The 22,939-nt window shown below is 45.0% G+C and overlaps 2 protein-coding genes across 8 annotated transcripts in view; one reads left to right on the forward strand and one right to left on the reverse strand.

Annotated features, from left to right (window-relative positions):
* TWF2 (twinfilin actin binding protein 2) overlaps positions 1 to 21,244 on the reverse strand; it is a 471,759-nt gene extending 450,515 nt beyond the window's left edge. For 2 of the 6 annotated variants that reach the window (XM_069643995.1, XM_069643996.1), the window contains exon 1: positions 21,111 to 21,239. In XM_069643995.1, the coding sequence (XP_069500096.1) occupies positions 21,111 to 21,135 (25 nt within the window). In that variant the 5' untranslated portion in view covers positions 21,136 to 21,239. Of the gene's footprint in view, positions 1 to 21,110 lie in introns of all 6 variants that reach the window. The other 4 variants (XM_069643999.1, XM_069643997.1, XM_069643998.1 and 1 more) reach the window with 3 other exon arrangements.
* A 35-nt stretch (positions 21,245 to 21,279) lies between these two features.
* Positions 21,280 to 22,939, forward strand: part of PPM1M (protein phosphatase, Mg2+/Mn2+ dependent 1M) — a 591,924-nt gene continuing 590,264 nt past the window's right edge. Inside the window, exon 1 of one of the 2 annotated variants that reach the window (XM_069643991.1) lies at positions 21,280 to 21,384. In XM_069643991.1, coding sequence (XP_069500092.1) covers positions 21,359 to 21,384 — 26 coding nt within the window. In that variant the 5' untranslated portion in view covers positions 21,280 to 21,358. The remainder of the gene's footprint in view (positions 21,385 to 22,939) is intronic. The other variant, XM_069643993.1, reaches the window with a different exon arrangement.

A 22,939-nucleotide genomic window follows, 5' to 3' on the forward strand; every position in this document is an offset into this window, starting at 1 on the left:
CATGTCTGTACAACTCCCCTAAAGAATCCATAACAGTGAACACCACAATCTACCCAGTATTCCCCATAAACAGAGGCACCAGGCAAGGTTGTCCGCTCTCCCCACTCTTATACTTACTAGAATTACTCAGAAATGACAACTATCAACAGAATTCAAATCCACAATACTGCCATCAAGCTTGCAGCGTATGCAGATGATATAATCCTTTTTCTTTCCAACCCCAATATGTCGGTACGGAAAACTTTGGTTCACATTGAAAACTATGGGAAAGTCTCAGGATACAAACTTAGCCAAGAGAAAATCGAGATCCTCCCTAGAACTGTTTCTTGTTTCAAAAGAGACCTTGTTGACCTAGGGCTAAGCTGGAAATCAAGCCACATTAAATATCTTGGGTTAGAATGTGCCCCCAATATCGACACAACAATCACTAGGAGCGAAAACTACAGATTAGAAATGTTAAGAAAAAGAACAGAATCCTGGTTGCCTCAGTGTCTATCCTGGTGGGGGAGTTTGGACACAATCAAAATGATGCTCGCACCAGTACTATTATACCCTCTTGCCATGACCCCAATTCAATTTAGCAAGACATTCAATAAAGAGGCCAACTCCATCCTCTCAAAATTCGGGGAAGAAAAAATTCCCAAACTTCTTGGCGTACAATCACGCTTTCATTCGATCACAAATAAGCCAAATTGCATACCATCCACCACAAGACTGATGGGAACCCCCAAATGGATAGAACTTGAAGAAGCCTTTTCACATCCATTCCCATTAATCTGCAGATTCAGCATGACTAGCCCAAACAAACACTCTAATCTCTAGCTTGGCCTCTGCAGTAAAAATTCTGAAAGGGTCCAACGTAGTGTCTGAGATAACAAGTGTAGACTCCCAAATGGCCTCACTGGAATAACCTCTTACTCTCAATTAATAAACAAACCTTATATTTGAACTCCTGGACAGATAGGAAAATATGTTTCGTGCATCCAATATTGGCCGATGAATCTTCTCTTCAGGACAAATATAATCTCAAAAAAGAAAACAAACATTCTGACAGCTCGCCGTTGTAATACAGACCACATTGCATTGTCCATCGCATTTAACAAGTCAGTTTTATTTAACAAAAGAAATACTCTCTCAAACATTCACAGTAACCTGAAACCCGAATTCACTAGAAAATGGGAAGAAGCTTTGAACTGGAAACGAAGCAATGGCAACAAATATTCAGTAGGCTAGCGAAAGCTTTCAAATCAGCCAGTAAAACCTGAACCCTTTTCTTTGTCTTTCACATGGCCCTATGGTCCCCAGAAAAACAATTAGTGACAATCCATACTGCTGGAAATGCAAAGATACACAACTACTGGGCACAATGGAGCATATGCTCTTCTCATGGCCTCAACTTGCTGTATTTTGGGAGAAGATTGTGAAAAATATTTTAGACATTCTTCAAATTGGCTCTATACACCCCTTGAAAGACCTTTGCACCAACTCCTTAGCTGCCAATGTTAAAGAAAGACTCTTAAATAATAAGCAAATCTCTCAGCCATTCAATGAATCACCACTAGATGGAAAAACAAAGACCTGTCAACCCATCGAGTCTGGTGGAACTCCATCTGCCTAGCTCACCACTTGTAAAAAGCACTATCTGGAGACACCTTTGGAATTACTACATTTGTAGAAATCTGGGACCCTCTAGAGAAGTACTTATGCAAGCCCTTCCGCGACTCCACTTCCAATAGCACATTCCTTGAAGTATGCAAACCTCCATAACTAAAAACCAATAAGAGTCCTTTCCAGAGACCCTCTGACAGTTCTATCTAGTACAACTCTCTCAAACTTAAACTAGGCCGTTGTCAATCCTGCATGTGCTCCACCCTCCCCTCTGCCCCCCGCACAACCTTCCCAATAATGCACTCCCTGGCACATCATCCACAGGGTTCTTCAAGCTACACTCATCCAACAAATCCACCACAGCTACCCTACCTATACAACACACTACTTCAACACCTCAGTAGAATCCCCTCAGTCAGTAGTGAACCACTCTGTAGTTCACTTAAGATGCGTTTCCTTCTCCTTCCTTCCCACTCTCACCCCCGTCCTTTTTTCACATCCTTCTCCTCCTTTATCTTAGTTTCTTCTCAGTAGCAATATTACAATCCATTGTTCCCTCCATTTTTGGTACACACTGGAGCGCACCTGCACAGTAAGAATTTCTCAAATGCTTTTGTAACAAATATTACATTTCCCTTTATTAAAGATTGCACTTGTATTATCCTTTCCGACACCATGCAACAAAGTCTGTCACAGATTGTCAACTATTTCTTCTTCTGATCACTCCAAGCAATGTATTCTTATTTTGTGGCTCCTACCGCGTACCTGTAGCCTTGTCCCTTACTCATGTTTCATATACTTTTGTCATTTAAATTGCGACCTTCCGTTTCCCTCTGTGAGGGATTTGGCACTCGATGTAATGACTACTGTTATCTGTGTTACAAATTCAATTAAACGCTGAACTTAAATAAGAAAGTTGGGATACAAACATTGGAGTGCTTGAGAATAATATACAGCTGTACCATGATTCAACTACAGTGAATTATTTTGAACCACGGTACCGTTTCCCCTCGCATGTTACTAAAGCCGTTCTGCTAATTTTATCTCGAGTTTCCCCATTTCAAGAGTGAAAAGGTTCGATTCAGGTAAAATTCCTCAAAAGAGGCAAAGTTTAGGTGGCCAACAGCAGCAGTCTATGGTATTCACACAACCAAGCAGCACATGAACAACTTAATGCAGGAGAGACAAAGACCAGGAACGAATGATATCCATTTGAACAAAAAAAAGGTAGGCATAGACAGATACAAGGTAGCTAGCCACTAAGGTCTAAATAAAAAAAGACTAGGCGCACACACAGCAGCTTGAAAATGTGCTATATTCTAGTGGCCAAACAATAAGCAACACAACAGAAAATGACAAGCTTTAACCAGAAAATACATTTGGCTCCATCTCCACAAAACCCAGGGACAATGTAAATATGTACGGTCCTGCAGATCCGCCTCTTCTCCCTCTCCCAAGCCTTAAATGATATTCTATCCCCACCCAGTTGGTCACCCCTTAGTACATGGCAGCACTACAGTGAAGCTTGATCTTTCAGGATTAATAATACAGGCCATCTCTCTAGGTGACCAATCCGAGACTACAAACATGCAACTACATTCCCATTATGAAATAAATTATTCATTGCATGCAGGGGGTGTGGAGCAGAGGAGTGTCAAGCCATTAGTAGCCGTATGTGGACTGGCAAACCAATATGTTACATTATGTCAAGTAAATTCAACAGACTGAGCATGAACCACAATTTCCAAAGATCGGTATGGATTATCAAACATGACTTCAGGTTAGGTATAAGGTATATTGGTCCAACTCAATGACGTCCTTGGAGATCACAGTGTATGGGCTTGGGTGTAGATCCACAAGGCCAGCCTTATGGTACTTTGACATAACAATGTGAGGTCGCAGCAGATTGGGTGCATGTACCAGCTTCAGAGTCTATGGATCAAATGACAGCACAGCTGACTCAGAGGATTTTCTTTCTTTGCCATCACGCAGTAGCACTATTCTGCAGTTTTCCATTATTCAGACGTGAGCATTCATGCATCAGCTGCGAAGGCACCTTTTTTCTAGCACAAATGTTATCAACACCACTCAATGAACAGAGTGCGCAGCCAAATGCACCATTACGTTATCTATCGTGGTTTTAGAAAGTGCAACTGCCACCATTGTCATGCTTTCTTGGTGCATTTATGACCTGCTCGAGAATGGCTTGTTTAGAGGGAGCCAAGGAAACTGTGGAAAATGGTGCTGCTGTTGTACTGATGTGTGCAGATCATAAGGAAACAGGCTCTGCTCTAGTGTTGGGATGTGGCCTTGGAGTTCCCGTACGTTGTGTATCTGGTCGATTTCTTATGGTAGGTTTAAGCATTACCTCCACGTCCCTCTTCCTCGTCCCAGTACTTATCTTTGAGTATGCTCAGTGTTCATAGAACCTCCTTTTTCAAGCTTACCTCCTCAGGCCCCTCCCCTCCCAGGAGGTATAGCCTCCCACTAATCTAACACATGGCAGTTCATTTGTTCCTGTCGAATGTATGGATCCTCTCCTGGGATCGTGGAGGTGACCGCTGGCAGCACTCGCTCAGTGGCTCCGCTGCAGGGCTTGGAGGTGGTCTGGACAAGAGGATGCCCGCTGGATACCCTGTGGGGCTGTAGGGTCCTGCAGATGATTCCGGTGGCCTCCCGTCTGACAAGGTGTATCAGTTGGCCTCCTGTGTTGTCTTTGCCGGCTTCTGGGCCTGTGGGTTCCATGCGCCACCCCAGGTTTCAGGCGAGTGTGGATGCAGGGGGGTGGTTGCAGTGCTTCCACCACCCTCACCACTTTATTTGGGGTTCATCATGTAATGTCGGGCCAGGCCACCTCCTGGGTTTCGGTGCAGCAGCCCAGCCTTGCTGTGCCCACTGCCTCCGGCCGCCGCAGCTCTTCCTTCTTGTCAGCTCCCCGCATGGCTGCTCCCAGGGGCACAGGCTCTACCGTGTTGATGGTGGGGGCCCCGCCCCTTTCTGTGGCCATTACCGTTCCCGGGTTTTGGCGTGCCTGGGTCTCCCTAGGATTGGGCCCGTGCTTTGCCCTGGCAAAGCGTCTCTGGATTCCCAAAGTGTCGGCTTCCTTGGGAGGTGGTTTCTGTTGGCTTAGGAGGAATGAGGAAACACTCTGCTAAAACAGCACCATGTGAAGAGGGATTCTTCCTCTTCATCCAGGCCCGTTATAGGAGGAAGGTGGCTACCCCGGGTCCCGGTGTTTCCAGGGGTGATTCCAAAACACTTTTTATAGAGTTGTTGTCCAGTCATGCTGCAGGTCTAGGTGGGTCTAAGCATGCCACCTTTGTTTCTTCTTCCCGCTCTTCTGCCTCTGGGTCCTCCCTTTCCTCAGACGACGAGAAGGCCAGGAGAAGTACTTGGACCGGGACGAGGTCCAGCTGGTGATAGACCAAATATACGTCTCTAAGGGTTTTCAGGAGCAGTCTAATGGAGCGGACTGCTGAGCCTTCCATTTGTCAGTACAAGCATTTCCCAAAGCTGGGGCATCCCTTGTTTTCCAGACATTAGGGACAAGATACTGCAAGAGTATTACCATCTGGAACAGATCTCCATGCTACGGTTTATGGCGAAGTTGTACCCTCTCAGGGTTGAGGAGTCCCGACTGCCTGCCACTGTGGAGGACACCGACCAACCTGGTGGGCCGCTCCTCCAAGCCGGGGGGGCTCTCTTTTCGCCCCATCCTGGGGAACCCGAGTGCCTTGGTGCAGACTCGCCGCTTCAAGATGGAGATCCTGCAATCCGTCATCCTGGTGGTGTCGCAGGGTGATTGGTTGGTTTCCCCTCGACCTACAGGACTCTCATTAACATGTCCCAATCTTTGGGAGTCATCAACGTTTCCTGTGGTTTGCCAGGGAGCAGGATCACTTCCAATTCTGGGTTCTGCCTTTCTGTCTCAAATCTGCCCTGCAGGTCTTCACAAAGCTGTTGGCTCCCCTGGTGGCATCTTTACACCTGGCCAGGATTCAGGTGTCCCCCTACTTGGAGGATTGGTTGATCCGGGCCAGGTCCTGGCTCCGGTGGTGGCCCATCTTCATCTTTTCTGTCGTGCCCTGGTCCGGTGCGGATTTTTGCTCAATCTTCCGAAGTGCAACTTGTTGCCGTCTCAGACTCTTTAATTGGTGCCCAGTTCTGCACCCAGGAGGGGTTGGTTCAGCTCCCGCTGGACAGGGCCTCCCGGCTCCAGTCGCTCTTGAAGGATCTCTTACGCAGGTACTTGGCTACAGCCAGGGAACGTTTGTGTCTCGGTGGTCACATGGCTTCCTGTGTCTTCGTGGTCCCCTGGGCAAAGCTGCATTGGAGACCTTTGGTGAGTCTCCTGCTGTCGCTATGGCTGCCGGCATCCCTTCATTACGACTCATTGATCCCGACCTCTGCCAGTCTCTTCACTGGTGGTTCACCCGATCCCATCTCTGGAGGGGTGTGCCCTTGTCCTTGGTTTTGCCGATCATTCTTACCACTGATGCCAGTGGCCTGGGCTGGGGGGCGACTGTGCTTGACTTGTCTGATCAGGTGAGGTGGGCTCCTCCGGACATGGGGAGGTCCTCGGGTTGAAAGGAGTTGGCTGCTGTTCTCTGCGTCCTGGTGGTCTTCCGGCCTTCGCTTCTGGGGAAGGATGTTCTGGTTCGGACAGACAATACTGCTATTCTGGCTTATATCAACCATCAGTGGGGCACAGGGTCCCGCTTCCTTGGGGATCTGGCCTTATCCATCGGGGACTGGGCAAAGGCTCACCCGAGTCTCCTTACAGGCTGTCCATATCCGGCGGGTGGACAAAGTGACTGCGGACCGTCTCAGCAGGGTGTTTCCAGTCTCGGGGAGATGTCCCTTTGTCCCGAAGTTTTTCTGGAAGTGTGTTGGTGTAACGCTTTGGACTAAAACATGGCACCTGTCTGCAGTGCGTTTTGGGTACTCCCAGAGCAATAATGGGCATTTTCTTCAAACCTCAGTGAAATCTGCAAATTTTCTTCGGGCCTCAGTGGAAGCTGCACTTGATGCAAACTTGTATTATTCCACTGGTAAACATGTTTTCAGCGCTGCCCATTGCTCATGTTATTCTGCATTGCTCCAAGTACACGTTCCTGCGTCTTCTGGAGATGCAGTTTGCTCCTCTGTGGGAGTTTCCCAGTTGGCAGTCTCCTTTGAGGGAGGTGGTACCCCCTTCTCCTCTCTCATCCATTGGGGGGTCTGGAAACAGAGGAGGGGTCTACAGGCATTGGGCCTTTTGGCCGCTGTGGTGGGGACGGTCCCGAGGGCTTGTCAGTTCGCTACACTTAAGTCTTACGACCATTATTGGTCCAATTTCCTGTCGGGTGTTTTGACAATGGTCTGTGGGCTGCCAGATATTTTGCAGTTTCTCCATGAAGGGGCTGAGAAGGGGTTGGCTGTTGCTACTCTCTATTCTCAGGGGACGGCAATTCGGGCCTTGAGGGTTTCCGGTCCCCTCTGGCTGGGGGGAGTGGCGGACTCTCGTCCTTGGGCCTGGCTGGGAATACCCCTTGGTCCTGGCTATGTTGCAGAAGCCTCCCTTTGCACCCCTGGAGGATGTCGAGCTGAAGTAGTTGACGCTGAAAACTACCTTTTTGGTTGCAGTACTTCGGCTCGGTTTATAGTGATTTGGTCGAAAACAAAAATGGCGAAAGTCAAAATGTAAAAAAAAAAAATCTTGAAAAAAAAAAAATCCAATTTCTTTTTCAATACGTTTTTTTTTCGAAATGGGGGGGGTTCCTCCCCAACCACCCTTTTTTCTATTTTTTTTATTTTACCCCTTTTTTTACTTACCAAACCCAAACAAACAAATAAAAAAATAAATGCGACTTTTTTTTTTTCGACATTTTTGTCATTAGACTTTTTTATTTTTTGGCGCTTTTTTTTCGACATTTTGACTGACCACCACCCCTCGGCTTAGCATCTGGAGAAAATCGAGCCCTCATGTGTCAGCCTCCATTTCTGGTGGTCAGGGAGGAGGCTCTGGTCCTGCGGTGTGGCTCTTCCTTTGTGCCTAAGGTCTCATCTCAGTTCAATCGGTGTCAGGAGGGGGTCCTTCCGGCTTCCTTTCCTGCTCCGTCCTCTCCTGAGGAGGAGGCTTGGCAATGCTTGCATGTCAAGCAGTTGGTCTTGCATTATCTTTTCCGCACAGAGTCCTTTCGTCTCACTGATCATCTCTTGGTCACCTTTGGGGCAGTATGCTGTGGCCGCAGGGCTTCCACTCCTATCAGCCAGTGGATTAAGTCTTTGATTCTCGTGGCATACAAGTCTGCAGAAGTTGCCCATGACTTGGCTTTGGATTTACTGCTGTGTGTTGGGTAAGTGGGAGGTTATAACTCCTAGGAAGGAAGGGCCTGAGGAGGTCAGCTTGAAAAGGGAGTTCCTATTAGCACGGAGGGTATTCAAAAGGTAAGTACTGGGATGAGAAGAGGGACGTGGAGGTAATGCTCAAAACCTACCATAAAACATCGACCAGATATACAACGTGTGGGAATTCCACGGCCACATCCCAACATAAGAACAGAGCCTGTTTCCTTCTAATCTGCACACATCAGTACAACATCAGCACAATTTTCCACTGTTTCCTTTGCTCCCGCTAACCAAGCCATTCACGAGGAAGAGTAGGACTAAGTTTAATGAAGATTACCAGTAACTAATGCAAGCATTATGCTTGTGCAGGGTCATCTATGGACTAGTGTTTAGTTCAGTTGTGGGTGATAACTGCCGTCAGTTTTAATGATGTCAGGTCCGTGCTTAGTGGTGGTTCTGGTTCTTGCGTTTGGTGAAGGGAGAGATGGTGTCAGCTCGGGTGGGAGGCCAAGAAGGTTAGTAGTACGTAGATTAGGTATCAAACAGGAGCACAATATATTATAAAGGCTGGAGACATGTAGCATAAAACACCTTTAGTCAAATCAAGGAGGGGTTAAAAGAACCCCCCATCAATAAAGAAAGAACCTCGGATTCCAGCCTGAAGCTGAAACGTACCCAAAACTCCACATTGGCCTGCATAAACCTGCACATTGTGAGGAAAAATATGTAAAGAGCAAAAGCACTGGGAAAGGAGCAAGCACTTTGCTGCCTGAGGCATCAAAAATTCTAACAAAAGAAGTTCCTTTTACAGGACCTCCAACTACTAGGAATGTCGCTAAGACTTGAACAGTATAAAGCTTCAAAAACGAACTGCTACTCACAGCTACAGCACTACTTATCTACAAAAGGGACCAACGAGACAGTTAGGCACCTGGCTCTTAACCTTAACACCCCCACCATAGCTATACACTTAGGCACATCTTGATAGTACAGTGCTTAAGCCATAACGAATAATCCAGAAACTTTACAAATCACGTTTTTTAGTAACAATTGGACATAGTAATGATTAGTGCAATACAAAAAGTAAACATACTCTGTAAATGGCTACATGTTCACATGAGTAAACAGAGCAGAAATTAGAATCCGGACTATCTTGCAAGAAAAATGCTATTCTCACGAGACTATGCTGTTTAAAAAAGTGCGAGACTTCTTACTAAAACGATTTTACTAATGTCAGTCAATACCAGTCATGATGAGAGGTGCAGGATGCAGCTAAATCAGTCAATGACCATAGACATGTTTAGTCAGTTATCAGTTTTCCAACCGATTTTCGAGAAACCAATCAATATGCCAAAGCAAATTGAAAGCCTCAGCATCGCAGCGCGAACAACATACTTGCAGATTGATGGAGCGAAAAAAAAATATATATATATATATATATATATTTTATCAGCTTTTACAAGCTCAACAAATGCGCCCTTCTTCCACACAGCAAACAGGCAATTGTCGTGTGGGCCACGATTGATTACTGCAATAGGAGGTTTGGAATATGGGGCAACCAAAAAAGCCATACAGAAGCTGCAATTGGCAAAAGCAGCAATTGTATACTTGGTTGCATGGCTGGAGCCTTACGGCTGAGTTTCGACACTCCTACCCTGTGTCTAAAATTAATATTGTTAAAAATCCCCTTCATCATTTCCCATAACCAGTGGAGCATAGAGGTTGGCGACTGTTACCCATATTGTGTTTCCACAATGATCACTGAAACATTGTGCAAGTGTTGGCAATAAAAAGGCTGTGTTTTTTTTATTGTACATTACAAACTATTACACAACATAATAGTCATAATAATAACCATATCATACATAATGCACACTTTTGAGGTCCAGGGTTGTGCCCCCTGGCCCGTGCTGCCTTCCTCTTCCCACGACGTGGGCCCCGTTCGTTGCCCTGTATTTCTTCTCCCCTTTTCTCCTTCTTTGCTCAGGTGGGTGGGTTCTTGGGAAAAGAGTCTTCTGCGTACGCAGATGACTTGTGGTGCTATGGACGGAGCACCAAGGGTTGCGTTTCCTGCTGCCAGGCAGCTCCTTTTATACTAGTGGATTAGCCCTGTGTATTACATGTGTGTGGGGGTGGCTTTCCGCGTAACCGGCCGGCTGGCTCCGACAGCAGTTAGCACCTCATGGTGACCATTGTAGGTCACCTGCTATTACTTCCTGCCTCCCTGCTCTCGTGTGGGTGCGACGCATGGTAATGTGCTTTGGGACCTTACTGTGGCCCTCATCCTGTCCGTCTCTTTGCAACTGAGTGAGAGGGGAGGCGTATAGGGCTGACCATGTGTCTGTGCATGTGTTCTGCCCATACCCCTGTGACCAACTTGCCCCCCAGGTTACTTATCCGCGCTTTCGAACTGCGGGGTGCCCCCCTCCGCAGCGCTGTCTAGTGTTGCTCTAAAAGGCAACTGCTTAACTTTGCAAGTGCATTTTCCAGAGACAGTTAAGAGTTCAGCCTAAAACTGGATGCCACGCAAGGGTTAGTGGGTAGAAAATGTCCAGTTTTTGTAAAGGGGCCTGAAATATGCTTCCATCTGCCATTCGGTGGAGTTGGGTAGCACGGCAAATACCAACACTCAGAACATTGTTTATAAAATATGTTGGAAGGTGTCCTGCGCCCAAGTAAAATTTGAAAACCTGCGTTGACAAGGCACATTCTTGTTATCAAGGGTGCAATTTAAATGTAGACATTAATTTAGATTCCATATAATAAAAACCTAACCTAAACGCTCAAGAAAAATACTCCATTAAGAGTTCGTTTGTACGAGGTGTACAATAGAAAAGAATAAACCGTGTATGCTCGATACAAACTGTGCCAAAAAAAGCGAGCCCCAGGCGTAAATAACGGCTATTAAAGCGGGAGCAGCGATATAAAAATAACTACATGAACACGGTATTTTGCAACAGCAGTAGCTAAAGACAAGCGGAAGCCACATTAAATACGATAAAGAATAGCAAGAAAACACAAAGGACTAACACAGGAACCACCGGGGTCATGACATTGCAACCGCATCCAGAAAGAAGGCACCCCAGGGAAAATGGGAGCAGGGAGTTAGGGAGGGGGCGGAGGCAACAATACATGAAAACTCAGGAGTGTCTGTCAAAACAAAATCGCACTAAATCGGTGCACGAGAAGAGTAAGAGACGGAAAAACATGACCATGTTACTTTTAAGTATTGAATTTATCAAGAAAACTGAAAATATGGTGGGGAACAATCCCCACTTACTATACGAAACCAGTGGAAAAGACAGAGAGGCATGGGTTCTGAAAGAAGGGCCACCTGTCTGTGCCATAACCAAGCTGCTCGAACCTGGAATAAAGCGTTATTCAAAAGGAAAACTACAAAAGCAGAAGCGATAGTGGAGTCAGGAAATAATTGTCACTTTCCAACCTGGTAGTCAAACTTCTTCATCACGCGGGATGGTAAAACAATGACAACAAAAAAAAATACAAAAAAAACGCTCACTACTTTTAAATCGAGCACACGGTGTTCTATTGGAGTCTTGACATGCTTGCAACGAGACTCGGCGCTTCCTGCACAACAGGCCTTTTACAACCCCCTCCAGCAGACTCAAAGACCAGATCAACGAAAAGGGGTAAAGTTACCAAGCTCAAACGTCAGGTAAACTCGGCATCCAGAAGAGGTAAAAAAAAATAACCGCCATTAACTTGCATACTAATAAACTTGCAAACAGAAGACAGCAAGGTGTGCCCTATAAATACTGCATCATTAGATTTGATTACGTGGCCCTTCGTGTCATCTATATTAAGTTTTACCCAGCAATAAAACAAGAAACTACATATAGAAACTAGTGGTCTGTGCTTCAGGAATAAACCAATCCTAATAACGTTGCTATTGGTGAACCAGCATGTCACGAATCTGGGGATTATGCAAGAGCACATACTGCTCACTAGAACACCTGGTATGAGCTACTGCCTGCTTGCCCTCTACTGAGGAACATATGGTCTGTCAGGTGCAGGACTAGACGCGCCCAAGCAACATGGGTGGGATGACCTGGGCCTTCTTTCATCCAGAAGATGACAGAAGGCATGATCGCCATGAATATTACATCTACAGACCAACCTTTGCACTCAAATAAAAACAAAAAAATGTCAGCGGCCACAGTATGACTTGTATGGCCAACACAACAACAACCCAATATCTGGGCAACAAACCACAACTCCAACAGGTCCGATTATTTACTAAGATTCGGGTTTATGCGATGGGTGCAAGTATGCTGCAACAAGAAATTCGTCTTTTTCCCAGATGGTGAGTAATTCCAACGATCAATTATCCACGTGCATGGAATAAGATGCAATTCAAATATATATGGCAAGATCAATAAGAGTTAAACAAAGCAAATACACAGTCTGGGGCAAATAACTTGTTGTGGTGTGGCAAACAGCAAAGAGGAAGAGCAGGTCCCAGGTGGTCCGACATTTAGTAATAAAATACAATCTGAGATTTTTGCACAGGCAAGAAGAAATTGGTGGCAGAAGACAGCAAAATCGGATATTCCGAGAATATCTGATCAGACTTACTCTTCTGAAATGCCAGTTATCTACCAATAATTCTTAAACAGGCAGAGAAGTGCCTTGACATTTGATTCAGGTGCAGATAATTTGGTCTAAGTGCCACCCCAAAACACTGCTTTTGGCCGAAAACGACGGGTGATGGGAAAAGTTGGTTCTCTTGGAATTTTAAAACATAACCAGACCTCTTGAAATCCTGGGCAGATGTAAGAATGCAAAGGAAGACATTTCAGGGATTTGAGGCCGCACACCAAATCGAATAGTAAAACAAACACTTGTGGGGTGAAAAATAGGGCATCCCAAAAATCAGGTAGCATAGCGTATGTCAGGATTATCTTTCAATTTATTTTTGGTCGTCAAGATGGTCTCGGTCTAATCCAAACGAGTATTTTTTAGTCTGAAAAAATTCGGCAAATATAAATGTCATTTTTGGGCTCTACTTAAATGGTCTTTAACTAATCCAAAATGTAAAGCCTTGGCCTAGAATACAGATGTGTAAGCAGGCAAAACATTGTGTCTCTAGCGTCAATGATGCATATGGCTTGGGATGCTCGCCACATAACATTAGAACTTTTCCAGAGTTCCCTTTGTGTGTTTGCGTCATGTATGCATCACTCTATGCTGAGCATTTACACGGGAGTCTGTATGAATATTATAAAAGCATATCGATAAGTTTGAATTCCAAGGCCTCCAGTGATCCAGATTTCAGTTCACAAGGAGTGTAATGGCTGAGAGTTCTTCTGATGGATCTTAAAAAGGACAACCAAGCTATTCAAGCAACCTTTATTTTAGATAAGGAGGTTGGATGGCTGGAAGGCCCTGAGGAAAAGCACAGTTTTGTTGTTAGGCTGCACATTTACTAAATACGTTTTGAGTTTAATAAAACACTGGTATGGCAGCATTTCATCCAATTAAACTGCCACAGCCAATAGAAATTCCACAAGTTGCCATTTAGTGAAGAATGGGGCAAAGAAGGGAAGTGAGGGTGATGTTCCAATTACACACTGTAATTTCCATTACACCTTGTGTTCCCTTAATGGTTCCACTATCACTCCAATCCACTTGAGCATTATGTTAAAGGCAACAGAAGAAAAGGAGCATGCTACAATATGCCCCACCCCCGCCCGAGCCCCCATAGGCCAAGCATTAGAAGGGCCTTGGATTAGGAAGTGGGGGTAAAAAAACTTCTTGAATTACTGATCAAGGAGATGAGTCTGCATATCTGGTTAAGGCCTCATTTACTGAGTACTGTGACAAAGAAGATTAAGTGCAACGGTGACTACCACACTTCATTCAGCGCATTTCAAATGGGGGCCTGGATTCCCAAAGAGATGGTCCAAAAAAAAAAAAAAAAGAAAAAGTAGTCAATTATAGGTTGCAACCGAAATCCTCTTCGGTTGAACAGATGTGCTTATGACAGGCATTAAAGTTGTTGGGATGCAAGTGCAATGGCCTAGCCAGGCAAAGATATTTAGACTGCGAAGAATATATTAGCAGGCATCCTAGTGCTAGCAGTTCTTGTTGGGCCTAGTAGAATGCGGGTGTAACCGTTTGTAGTTGGCTTTGACACATATTAGAAACACCATATAGCAACAATGTATTCAAGTGACAGTTGCAGAGGTTAAAGACAGGACAGAGTGATACATCTTCCATTCAGCGGTAGTGTATATGATAAGTTATTTATTCCGCGCTTAATACCCAGGAGGTTTCTAAGCGCGGACCCGGGGATCGAACCTGTGGTTTTCTGTGTCGTCTTGTTTCCAAGGTGATCACGTTGTGCCTGAGCTATCCTCCCGAGACGGTGTTATGTTTAAAGGGATGTGCAAGTAGGTAGCTGACATAGGTACGAGATGGAGATAGAGAAGTGTTGTGCTAAAAGTGAGGGGGCTAAACTGAGGGGGGCTAAGATAGGAACAGTTCTACCATGCTTGATTTTAAGGCATGTTACAGGATGCATTTTTTAAAGTATGAGAAACAGGCTCAACGTGGAACTGCGGCTCTGTCCAGTTAATCCCAAGAATTCCTTCCCTGCGGAGAGAAGTTATGATGTCATGCTCACAAGAAGCCATTCTGCGTCAGTAACAGTTATTTGAGTGAAGCTGCAGAGCTTGGAGGAACTGGGAAAGGAATGTTGGGTCCAGGGAGGAAGGGTAGGGATGCGCCTTTTGAAGGTTACATTGAGGTGAGCAGGGGATGGGGTTCTGTGATGCCAAGCGGCTTGGTGAAGATGGCGAAGAGTGGTCATCCTTTTTGAACTACAGACGCTGCACTCTAGGGATGAATAAATAATCGAAATTCAGGCATAAGAGTGGTGCCCCAATCACGTCATTCATGGGTACCTGGGTTCCCAGAGAGATGGGGGGGTGGGAGGGGGACATGCTAGGGCTGTGCTGTGATTCGGGACCTGTGGGGCAGAGATGATGTCAATACATTTATCTACAATGTTAGAGAGCGGTTTGTGCATGCACAGTGTTTGCTATAAGGAGGAGGAGGGCCATTATATTATCAAAGCAGAGTTGACCTCATTATTCATACTTTGATCAGGATCTGATGGAGGGGTGCACATCACGCGATGGTCAAGAATGATTTACTACATAAAGAAATATATTATGGTGACAATGTACCTGGTAGTTAAATCAACTCCTTAGTTTTCATAGTGAAGATTTAATAAGTCACGTGTTTAGAGAATGTGTGACCAAAAGGGTAATGGACTATAGCGAATAATTAAAATTTGTATAGGTGTTTGCCAATCAGCAGCGTGGGACCAAGTTGTACTCATTTTTTTTATGCATAGTTCTGTTAATGTGGGGTTTTCCACTATAAAAAGGCGTAACTTCTTTGGGTGGGGCGAGCTCCATGTTAACTCAGTGCTACGGGCCCGTCTGATACTTTTGTATTTGCATGTAACAAAACTTTGTTTACCTTGCAAACAGTGCATCGATTATTTGGCCTATTTGGGATTGTTTTTATTGGTCTGGTTTTGGGTCATTCACCCTACAAAGTTAAACAAAGTAGTTCCTTGTAAAGCGTCCTGCAAAGGTGTTGACAAGTCACCCAAGTTAACCGTTTTTGAGTAAACCGACCATACCACCACAAACAGGGATCGCGATCTCAATGATGATCTCTTTTTGCCTCTATTATTATCTCTGAAGCGGAGAGACCAACTGAATCACCATAATCAGTGCACCAGGTAAGATTTGCAAGTGGGAGTATTTTGCTCCCTATTTTAAGTTGGGGGTAACTTTTTTAAATTTGTAAATTCAATTCCCTATGGGATTATTTTATAAGCGAGTAAAAATGTTTTAACTGCAAAACTAAAATGTTTTTGTAATAATTATTTCTTTGCACCTAGTTATTCATACACATTAAAAGATACATGTTTACTTCTTCTAATCAGGCAGTTGTAACAGTAGTTTCATCCTGTGGCACTACTGGTCAAGACATATCCATACAGCTGTGTGAGTGAAAGCAGAGGCACAAGATCCTACATGTCCTTTTTCCTATTTTTTGTTGGGAGCATTTTTACTCCCTATTTTTATTTTTTGGGAGTATTTGCCTATTTCTAGGTAGTACAAGTAGCCAATACGCCACTTGGCAGTAGGGCTGACCATAATACATTAACAGGAGCCACCTGCAAACACAGGCAAAAGTTAAGTGGTTTACTTCTTTTCAGCCTCAGACCTCAGAACCATATCCCCTCCCATCTCAATCCCTCCAACTCCAATACCTAAAGACCTTTGGACTCTGATATTGTAAGTATCACATGCCACCTTTGATAACTACAGTCTAGATCAAAACGAAAAAAGAGGGACCTCACTTTACAATCCACCCAGCAAAGAATCTCACCAGCACTTTAGTCCTCAACAAACATGATTATTGCAACAAACTATTTGCTGTTCACCCACACAAGACCTTCCTATCCATGAAGGAAATTCTTAACTTCCCTACATGCTCCCCATTCAACCACTACCACATCTTTCAAAACATCAGGGTGGCTGCCCCTAGTATATACCAGGATCCATAACTTACCCTAGTACTCAAACAACAGTCCACTACAAGTCCCAAACATGCTCAGAATATCCCCCCTGCACTGCTAATTGCCACTTATACTTGCTCCTCAACACTGCCTAACCAGCAAAGAACTCTGCTGTGCCACTTAAAGATTCTGCCCTTTTTATCTCTCTCTCTGCTGGCCAGACAATATATAAAAGACACAGAACCATGTTTTTCCAGAGTTGGACATTTCTGGGAGCCATTTAGCTCCTAGTTGTACCCTAAAAAAGCTTGGTTAGCTTGGTAAGAACAACAACCAGAAGATACTTTTGACTGCAGGTGCAATACAAACATGAATATGTTACATTAACTTTTTGTGTTTGGCCATGTGTACAAATGAGCACTAGGACACATTTAGAATACATCCAAAGTATAATGACGCGTATATAAATGGACAGAAAGTTAGATTTTATATCTCATGCATAAGTTGGGTTTGTGGCAAAAGGTATACCAGCTCCTCTTTCCACATAAATACCCCCTGCTTACTTGATAATGCCAGAATTACTTATCGGTAATTTTGATTACTCCTAGTCCTACTCTTCTTTGTCTCAATATTTACCTCCCTGTTTTTCCAGGATACTTTTGTGACAGGTGGCCGAAAAGACAAATATCAAGCCCGGGAACCAGCCTTTAAGTATCAAGCTATAGGGCACCTGCGTAACGCAGCTGCCCCAAAGCAAAGATGGACACTTGCACCACTGGCGTTGCCATAGTGACCGGAATGTACTGCACAGTCCAAACTAGTCTCACTGCGTCGCCTTGGCTTATCACTCGACCTCTAGCCACAGTACCTTTATTGCAGATCCATGCTCCAATTTTGCAGAGGAGGTACTCCTTTCTGCGGGGTGGGTCTACTCTGCCCAGAGTTGCGTCAATGCTTGACAGTTTTGGTTCAGTTCCATTCAACCAGAGGCACCGCGGCCAGGATCAGCCCACAAATCCTTTCTCCTTGCGGGAATCGCCCAAAGCTCCGCTAAGAGGTATCCCACCAGTGGAATTACTTTCGACACCCCTTCAAGCCCTGCAGGGAGGATAACGGTGCAGAAAGCAGTCCCACCAACTTCCAGAGTCAGCGCCTAAGGCAGGAAAATATTCAACTACTGCATAATGGGTGACTGGGGATATCGTACTCCTTGTGGGAGGGGCGGATTATGGGGTGGGGTGGGAGTAGAAGTACTGTGACGAGGAAGCAAGGCATGGAGGTAGTGCCCAATATCAAGGAGCTGCTTTTCGCTCCTGCTCATTACCTCCACGTACCTCTTCCTCATCCCAGTACTTACTTATACTGGTCCAACCTCCACATCAAGAATCCATCCCATCTTTTAAATTAACCATATATGCCACACCCCTCTCCACTGAGAGCATAACATCCGAGCCCCCATAACATGTCAGTTTGAATTTTCACAACAGGATCTATGGTGGGTGTCTGGGCCGCCTCGGTTGACCAACCTACCCGTATTTTGAGAGACTCTACCAATTTCATGGGCTTTCTCCCACGTGGGCACAAAACATTGCTTTAAAACGAATTATGTTATCTCTTGAACCCAAAGAAATAATTATAACAATAACTGAACATACGTGCGCCTCCCAAGTGCTTTAAATCGCAGACTGGGCCAGATTCCTGGTTTCACCATTTAACCAATGTGTGTGATCCATGGCAAATCATTTAATCCCACATTGCCTGGACCAAGTGATTTCGTTTGTAGCTTTGGATATTAAAACATTTCATGGATTATTAAACCTAGAGTGGTTACACATGAACAATAGCAAGTAATCACATATTGTATACCATAAAGTTATTTATCTGTTGGCTTATACATGAAAACGCCTATTAATATCACTATCAATGATGCTGGGATCAGCCTAAAAATGCTTGAATACCACTACTCTGGAGTATCAAAGGTTGACACACCTTATAATGCTATTTTCAACAACGCCTCTTCTCATGATGTCAATACAGATCCGGATTAGTGGGTCTGATATACGATATGACATGGAATTTATAACGCACCTGTACACAAGTGTTTCTAGGTGCGACAAGACCAGGGGGGGGGGGCATAGGGAAGACAAAACAATGATCCGCGCAAGAGCGTGGAAGGGTAGAAGTGCCGAGGGTGCGGGGAAGTGCAGGTAACTCAAAAAGTGCAGCCAGTGTGTGGCTCAGTGCAGGTAACTCAAAAGTGCAGCCAGCAGGTGGCTCAAAGTGCAGAGAGAGGGGACTCTAGGGTTGCAGATACAGACCACAAGTGCTAGGGGAGCCGAGAGGCAGTGCTGAGTGCAACTGGACATGCAGGAGCATGGGCCCAAGTTCAAGAGGGTAGCCAGGTGACCAATGCGTGGAGCGGTTGAGACATCAGCAGGGGAGAGGAAGCGAGAAAGCGGAAACAAAGAGGAAGGTCTTGAGTTTCATCCGGAACCAGAGGTGGTTCTGCTCAAGTTTGAGAGAGGCAATGAGGCTGTTCCAGAGGTAGGCCACAGCCGGAGATAGAGATCTGCCCCCAACTCTCTGCTTGGAAAAGCATCTGACCCTTAGAGAGTTGTAAGTGGATGAGCGGAGATGATTAGGACAAGGGAGTTGAAGGTAGTGCAGTCCCAGCCCCCAGAAAGCCTTGTGGACGATGCAAAGGGTCGTGAACTTGATCCTTGCTGCCACTGGGAGCCAATGAAGGTGTTACAGCGCTGGAGAGATACGATCCCTGGGCTTGAGGCCAAGGACAAGTCTTGCAGTCCTGTTCTGGATAAGTTGTAAAGGTCGAAGAGTAGAGGCAGGAAGATTTAGAAAGAGGCTGTTGAAGTAGTCCAACCTAGAGAGGAACAGAGCTTTGGAGACTGATCTTCTGGGGGAAGTGAGCAAAAGAAGAATACCACTGAGGAGGTGCAGCTGATAGTTTGACTTCTTAGAGACTTCAGAGATGTGAGGAGAAAAGGAGAGGGTGGAGGCGAAGATGACCCCAAGTTTCTTAGCCTCACAGGTAGGGGCAGGAAGAGGGGCCAGAGTCGGCTGCCAGAGAGAGAGGAAAGGAGGGAGCTGGTGTTCCAATGAGCAGGATCTCAGTCTTACAGGCATTAAAGCAGAGATCCTTGGCAGCACACCATTCCTGAATTGCAGTCAGACAATCTGGCATGAGAGAAGAAGAGGCAACTGAGGGGTGCCTGAAGGAAAGCTGGGTGTCATCTGCATAACACTGAAAGTTGGAGCAGAAGGAAGTGATGCAGCGGCGAAGAGGTGCCAGGTATTGGTTGAAAAGCGCCAGGGAGAGAGGTTAAACCCCTGGGGAACACCACAAGTGGAGAGAGAGATAAGAGGAGAGGAAAGACCGCAATAGACCCTGGAGGGTGGTCAGTGAGAAAGGAGGTCAGTCAGGCCAGGGCCTGATCAGTGCATGTCTTTTGTTGCATAGGGCCTTGCAAATCCCAAACTAGACCTTGAAGTGAAATCTAACCAGTAAGTCACTTTATGCATAACAGTCTGATAGTATTTTTGTGTATTTTTAATATGAAAGTCCTTTCACAATTAAAGTATTAAAGCTACCATTAAAATGGATGGGATGAAGGAAAAGGGAGGCGCGATTGCTGCTACTTGTAACTGTGCGTGCCACAAACTATTTCCAATACACCACCACAGCTAAAGTGTTCTGTGAAACGATAAACCATTATGTAAAGTTGCCCACCCTAGTAACCCTTCTGCTCCATCTAAATTCAGAATTTCGTTCCCACCACACTAAATCGATTATGCACATCTAATGTCATCACAACATACATTTCCCCTCCCATATTTTCTCTGCTACAATATTCCTCCCCAGCCCTGCCATATTACTCTTCCCAGTTTTTTCTTTCTCTTCACCACCCTACTTTACTTGTCTCTCCACCTTTCTGAACCCCTTACCACAAAAGCCATTTTTCTGATCGTTTGCATTATTCGTGTAGCGCTACTTCTTCGGTTTCCTTTTTCTCTAGTCTAGTACCTTTGAGGACAGCAAATGCCCAGGGAGGCTACCAGAAGAGATAATAAGCCACAGAAGAACTAATTGTGCATGAAAAAAACGTTGGAAGGCCATGGCACATACGCGTGACTCGTGTATCACCACTTTGACAATATTTATCAGGCTTGTCACGCAAAACTGTATAGCCATTACACATTCCTAAATTTGGCCACACCCTAACATTTTCTCCCTCTGCCTTTACCATCCTCAGTCTACCAGCCTCTTCCAACGTCCGCTTTGCACACATCCTCGTTCACAGCCAGTACCTACTTCATTCCTCTGCCTTGACATCGACCCGGGCCCCCGTACCTTTTATAACTCACTGTCACCCACTTGACACCTCCGTTTACTCCCTCTACATCCTGATTATCCCGTCTTTTCTCGATCCACCATATATTGGCTGTTTCCCCATTGCTTCCCTAAAGCTGTACTCTCGTGTCGCTCGCCCCTACCGTCATGTTACATTTTGCATAACTATCTTTCCTTTCACGCTCCGTTTGCTCCAGTCTCTCTTCTGCCCCTAGTTGTGTGCTCCCGCTTAGTTCTCACCATGAATACCGGTCTGATGCGCCATGTCTGCAGATTACAGTGGGGTCACAGGTTACTAGGGTGCGGCTGCATCATCCCTTCTTCCGGGTTCTAACGTCACACACATTGACTTGCCAGTTACAGGCAGAACTTCCGAAAAAGGAATGATTAAAAGAGGAGGAGTTTGGGTAAATCATAGAGAGTACATCTAGTGTATAGAGAGTCGCCATGGAAGAACATGGAGGCATTTATTGCGGAGTGGCATAGAGATGTCTGCCGGGCCAGAGCGGTACAGGTATACAGATAATAGAGAGTTGTCATGGCACATATATACAGCTGGTGAACAGTTCTAAGGAAGGACCAGTTACGCCTTTTGAGCGTATTCCTTTCTTCACGTTGTGGATTCTGTGAAATTAAAACAACCGGTGACCGTTATATTTTTTTGCGATATTGTCTCCCCGCCAGCCTGTATGAGGCGCGTGGGAAGTGAAACTAAGTTTAGTTTCGGTTGTATTTCTTATTCTTGCTTCACAGCCTAGATATGTCGTCGATGCCTTCTGTTTTTTGCCTTGCGACATACTTTATTTTTCAGCTCCCAACGTATCAACGTTTTATTGAGACGCGGATGGGCTTCTGACGTTAAAATGCCTAGATTGCTCTAGTGGTACTTTCACTACCTTCTTCCGCGTCACAGTACATACCTTTAAGGCTCCACTCACAGAACGTTTTCTAACTTGTATTCCTCCACCCCTCGTAGGAGGTAGAACCCCTCCTTAACCCATTACCCCTTTAGAAATTATTTACTGTGCTCTAGACCAGGTCCTTTAATTATTTTGCTATTGGGCTCCGAGGGGAAACGTTTGGTGGCGCTATGTGTGTACTTCCCCTGCGCATAGGTGAGGGAAGATCAACCGTGCTGACTGGCACATAAAATTGTCTCGGTGCAGTATAATAATACAGATTTTCCATACATTCGGTACAGAAAGTCATGATTCTATGGAAGACTCGCAGGCGAAAGATTATGCTCAAACTTCTCTTTACTTACTCGAGCAGCATCAATGAAACAACAAAACAATATAAACATGCTGTAATTCCATAGTCCTTCCTCTTTCTTTCGCTGAACTAATTCTAACTTGCGTCCCAACCTAGACGACTTAATTTTCCCTGATATTCTTCTCAAGGCGTCGTTTTCTGCTATATCCCTGAAACAAATATAAACTATTACCAATCTCATTATGAACGGGTGGGCAATCGCATAACAATAACATTATCATACCAATACAAGCTTGCATTATTTCAAATATCACATTATCTATTTATATAGCAGCGATTGAAATTGGGTGGAATAATCTTTCGCCTCCGAGTCTTTAATAGAATCATGACTTTCTGTAACAAATGTATGGAAAATCTGTATTCTATGTCAAGACTCGGAGGCTCGGATTATGCTAGTTTAAAGCTTACCTACCACCAACGACGCTACTTGCTCCACTGGTCTAAAATAAAAATTCTTGAACGTCTCTTCATTAGACCAGTCTGCCGCCTTTAGAATATCTTCCAGACGGGCTCCTGCCAAAAAAGCAGATGACGCCATAGCACCTCGTGTGGTATGTGCTCCAAACTGATTTACGTCTACACCTGCTTCAGCCATGCACCACCTCACCCATCTAGACAAGGTGGCTGATGCTACTGTTCTAAAAGGTTTCCTAATGGCTATCAGCAATTGACACTCTCCCACAGGTCTCACCTTATTTGCTTTTTCTTCATACACTTTCAAGCATCTAACTGGACATAATTTAGGTTTGCCTGGAAAAGCCATGTACTCAACTTATTTAATGTTTGTCTTTGTTCTC

Source organism: Ambystoma mexicanum, chromosome 2p (assembly GCF_040938575.1).
Source record: "Ambystoma mexicanum isolate Mex_15411 chromosome 2p, UKY_AmexF1_1, whole genome shotgun sequence".
In the NCBI taxonomy this organism is placed as follows: domain Eukaryota; kingdom Metazoa; phylum Chordata; class Amphibia; order Caudata; family Ambystomatidae; genus Ambystoma; species Ambystoma mexicanum.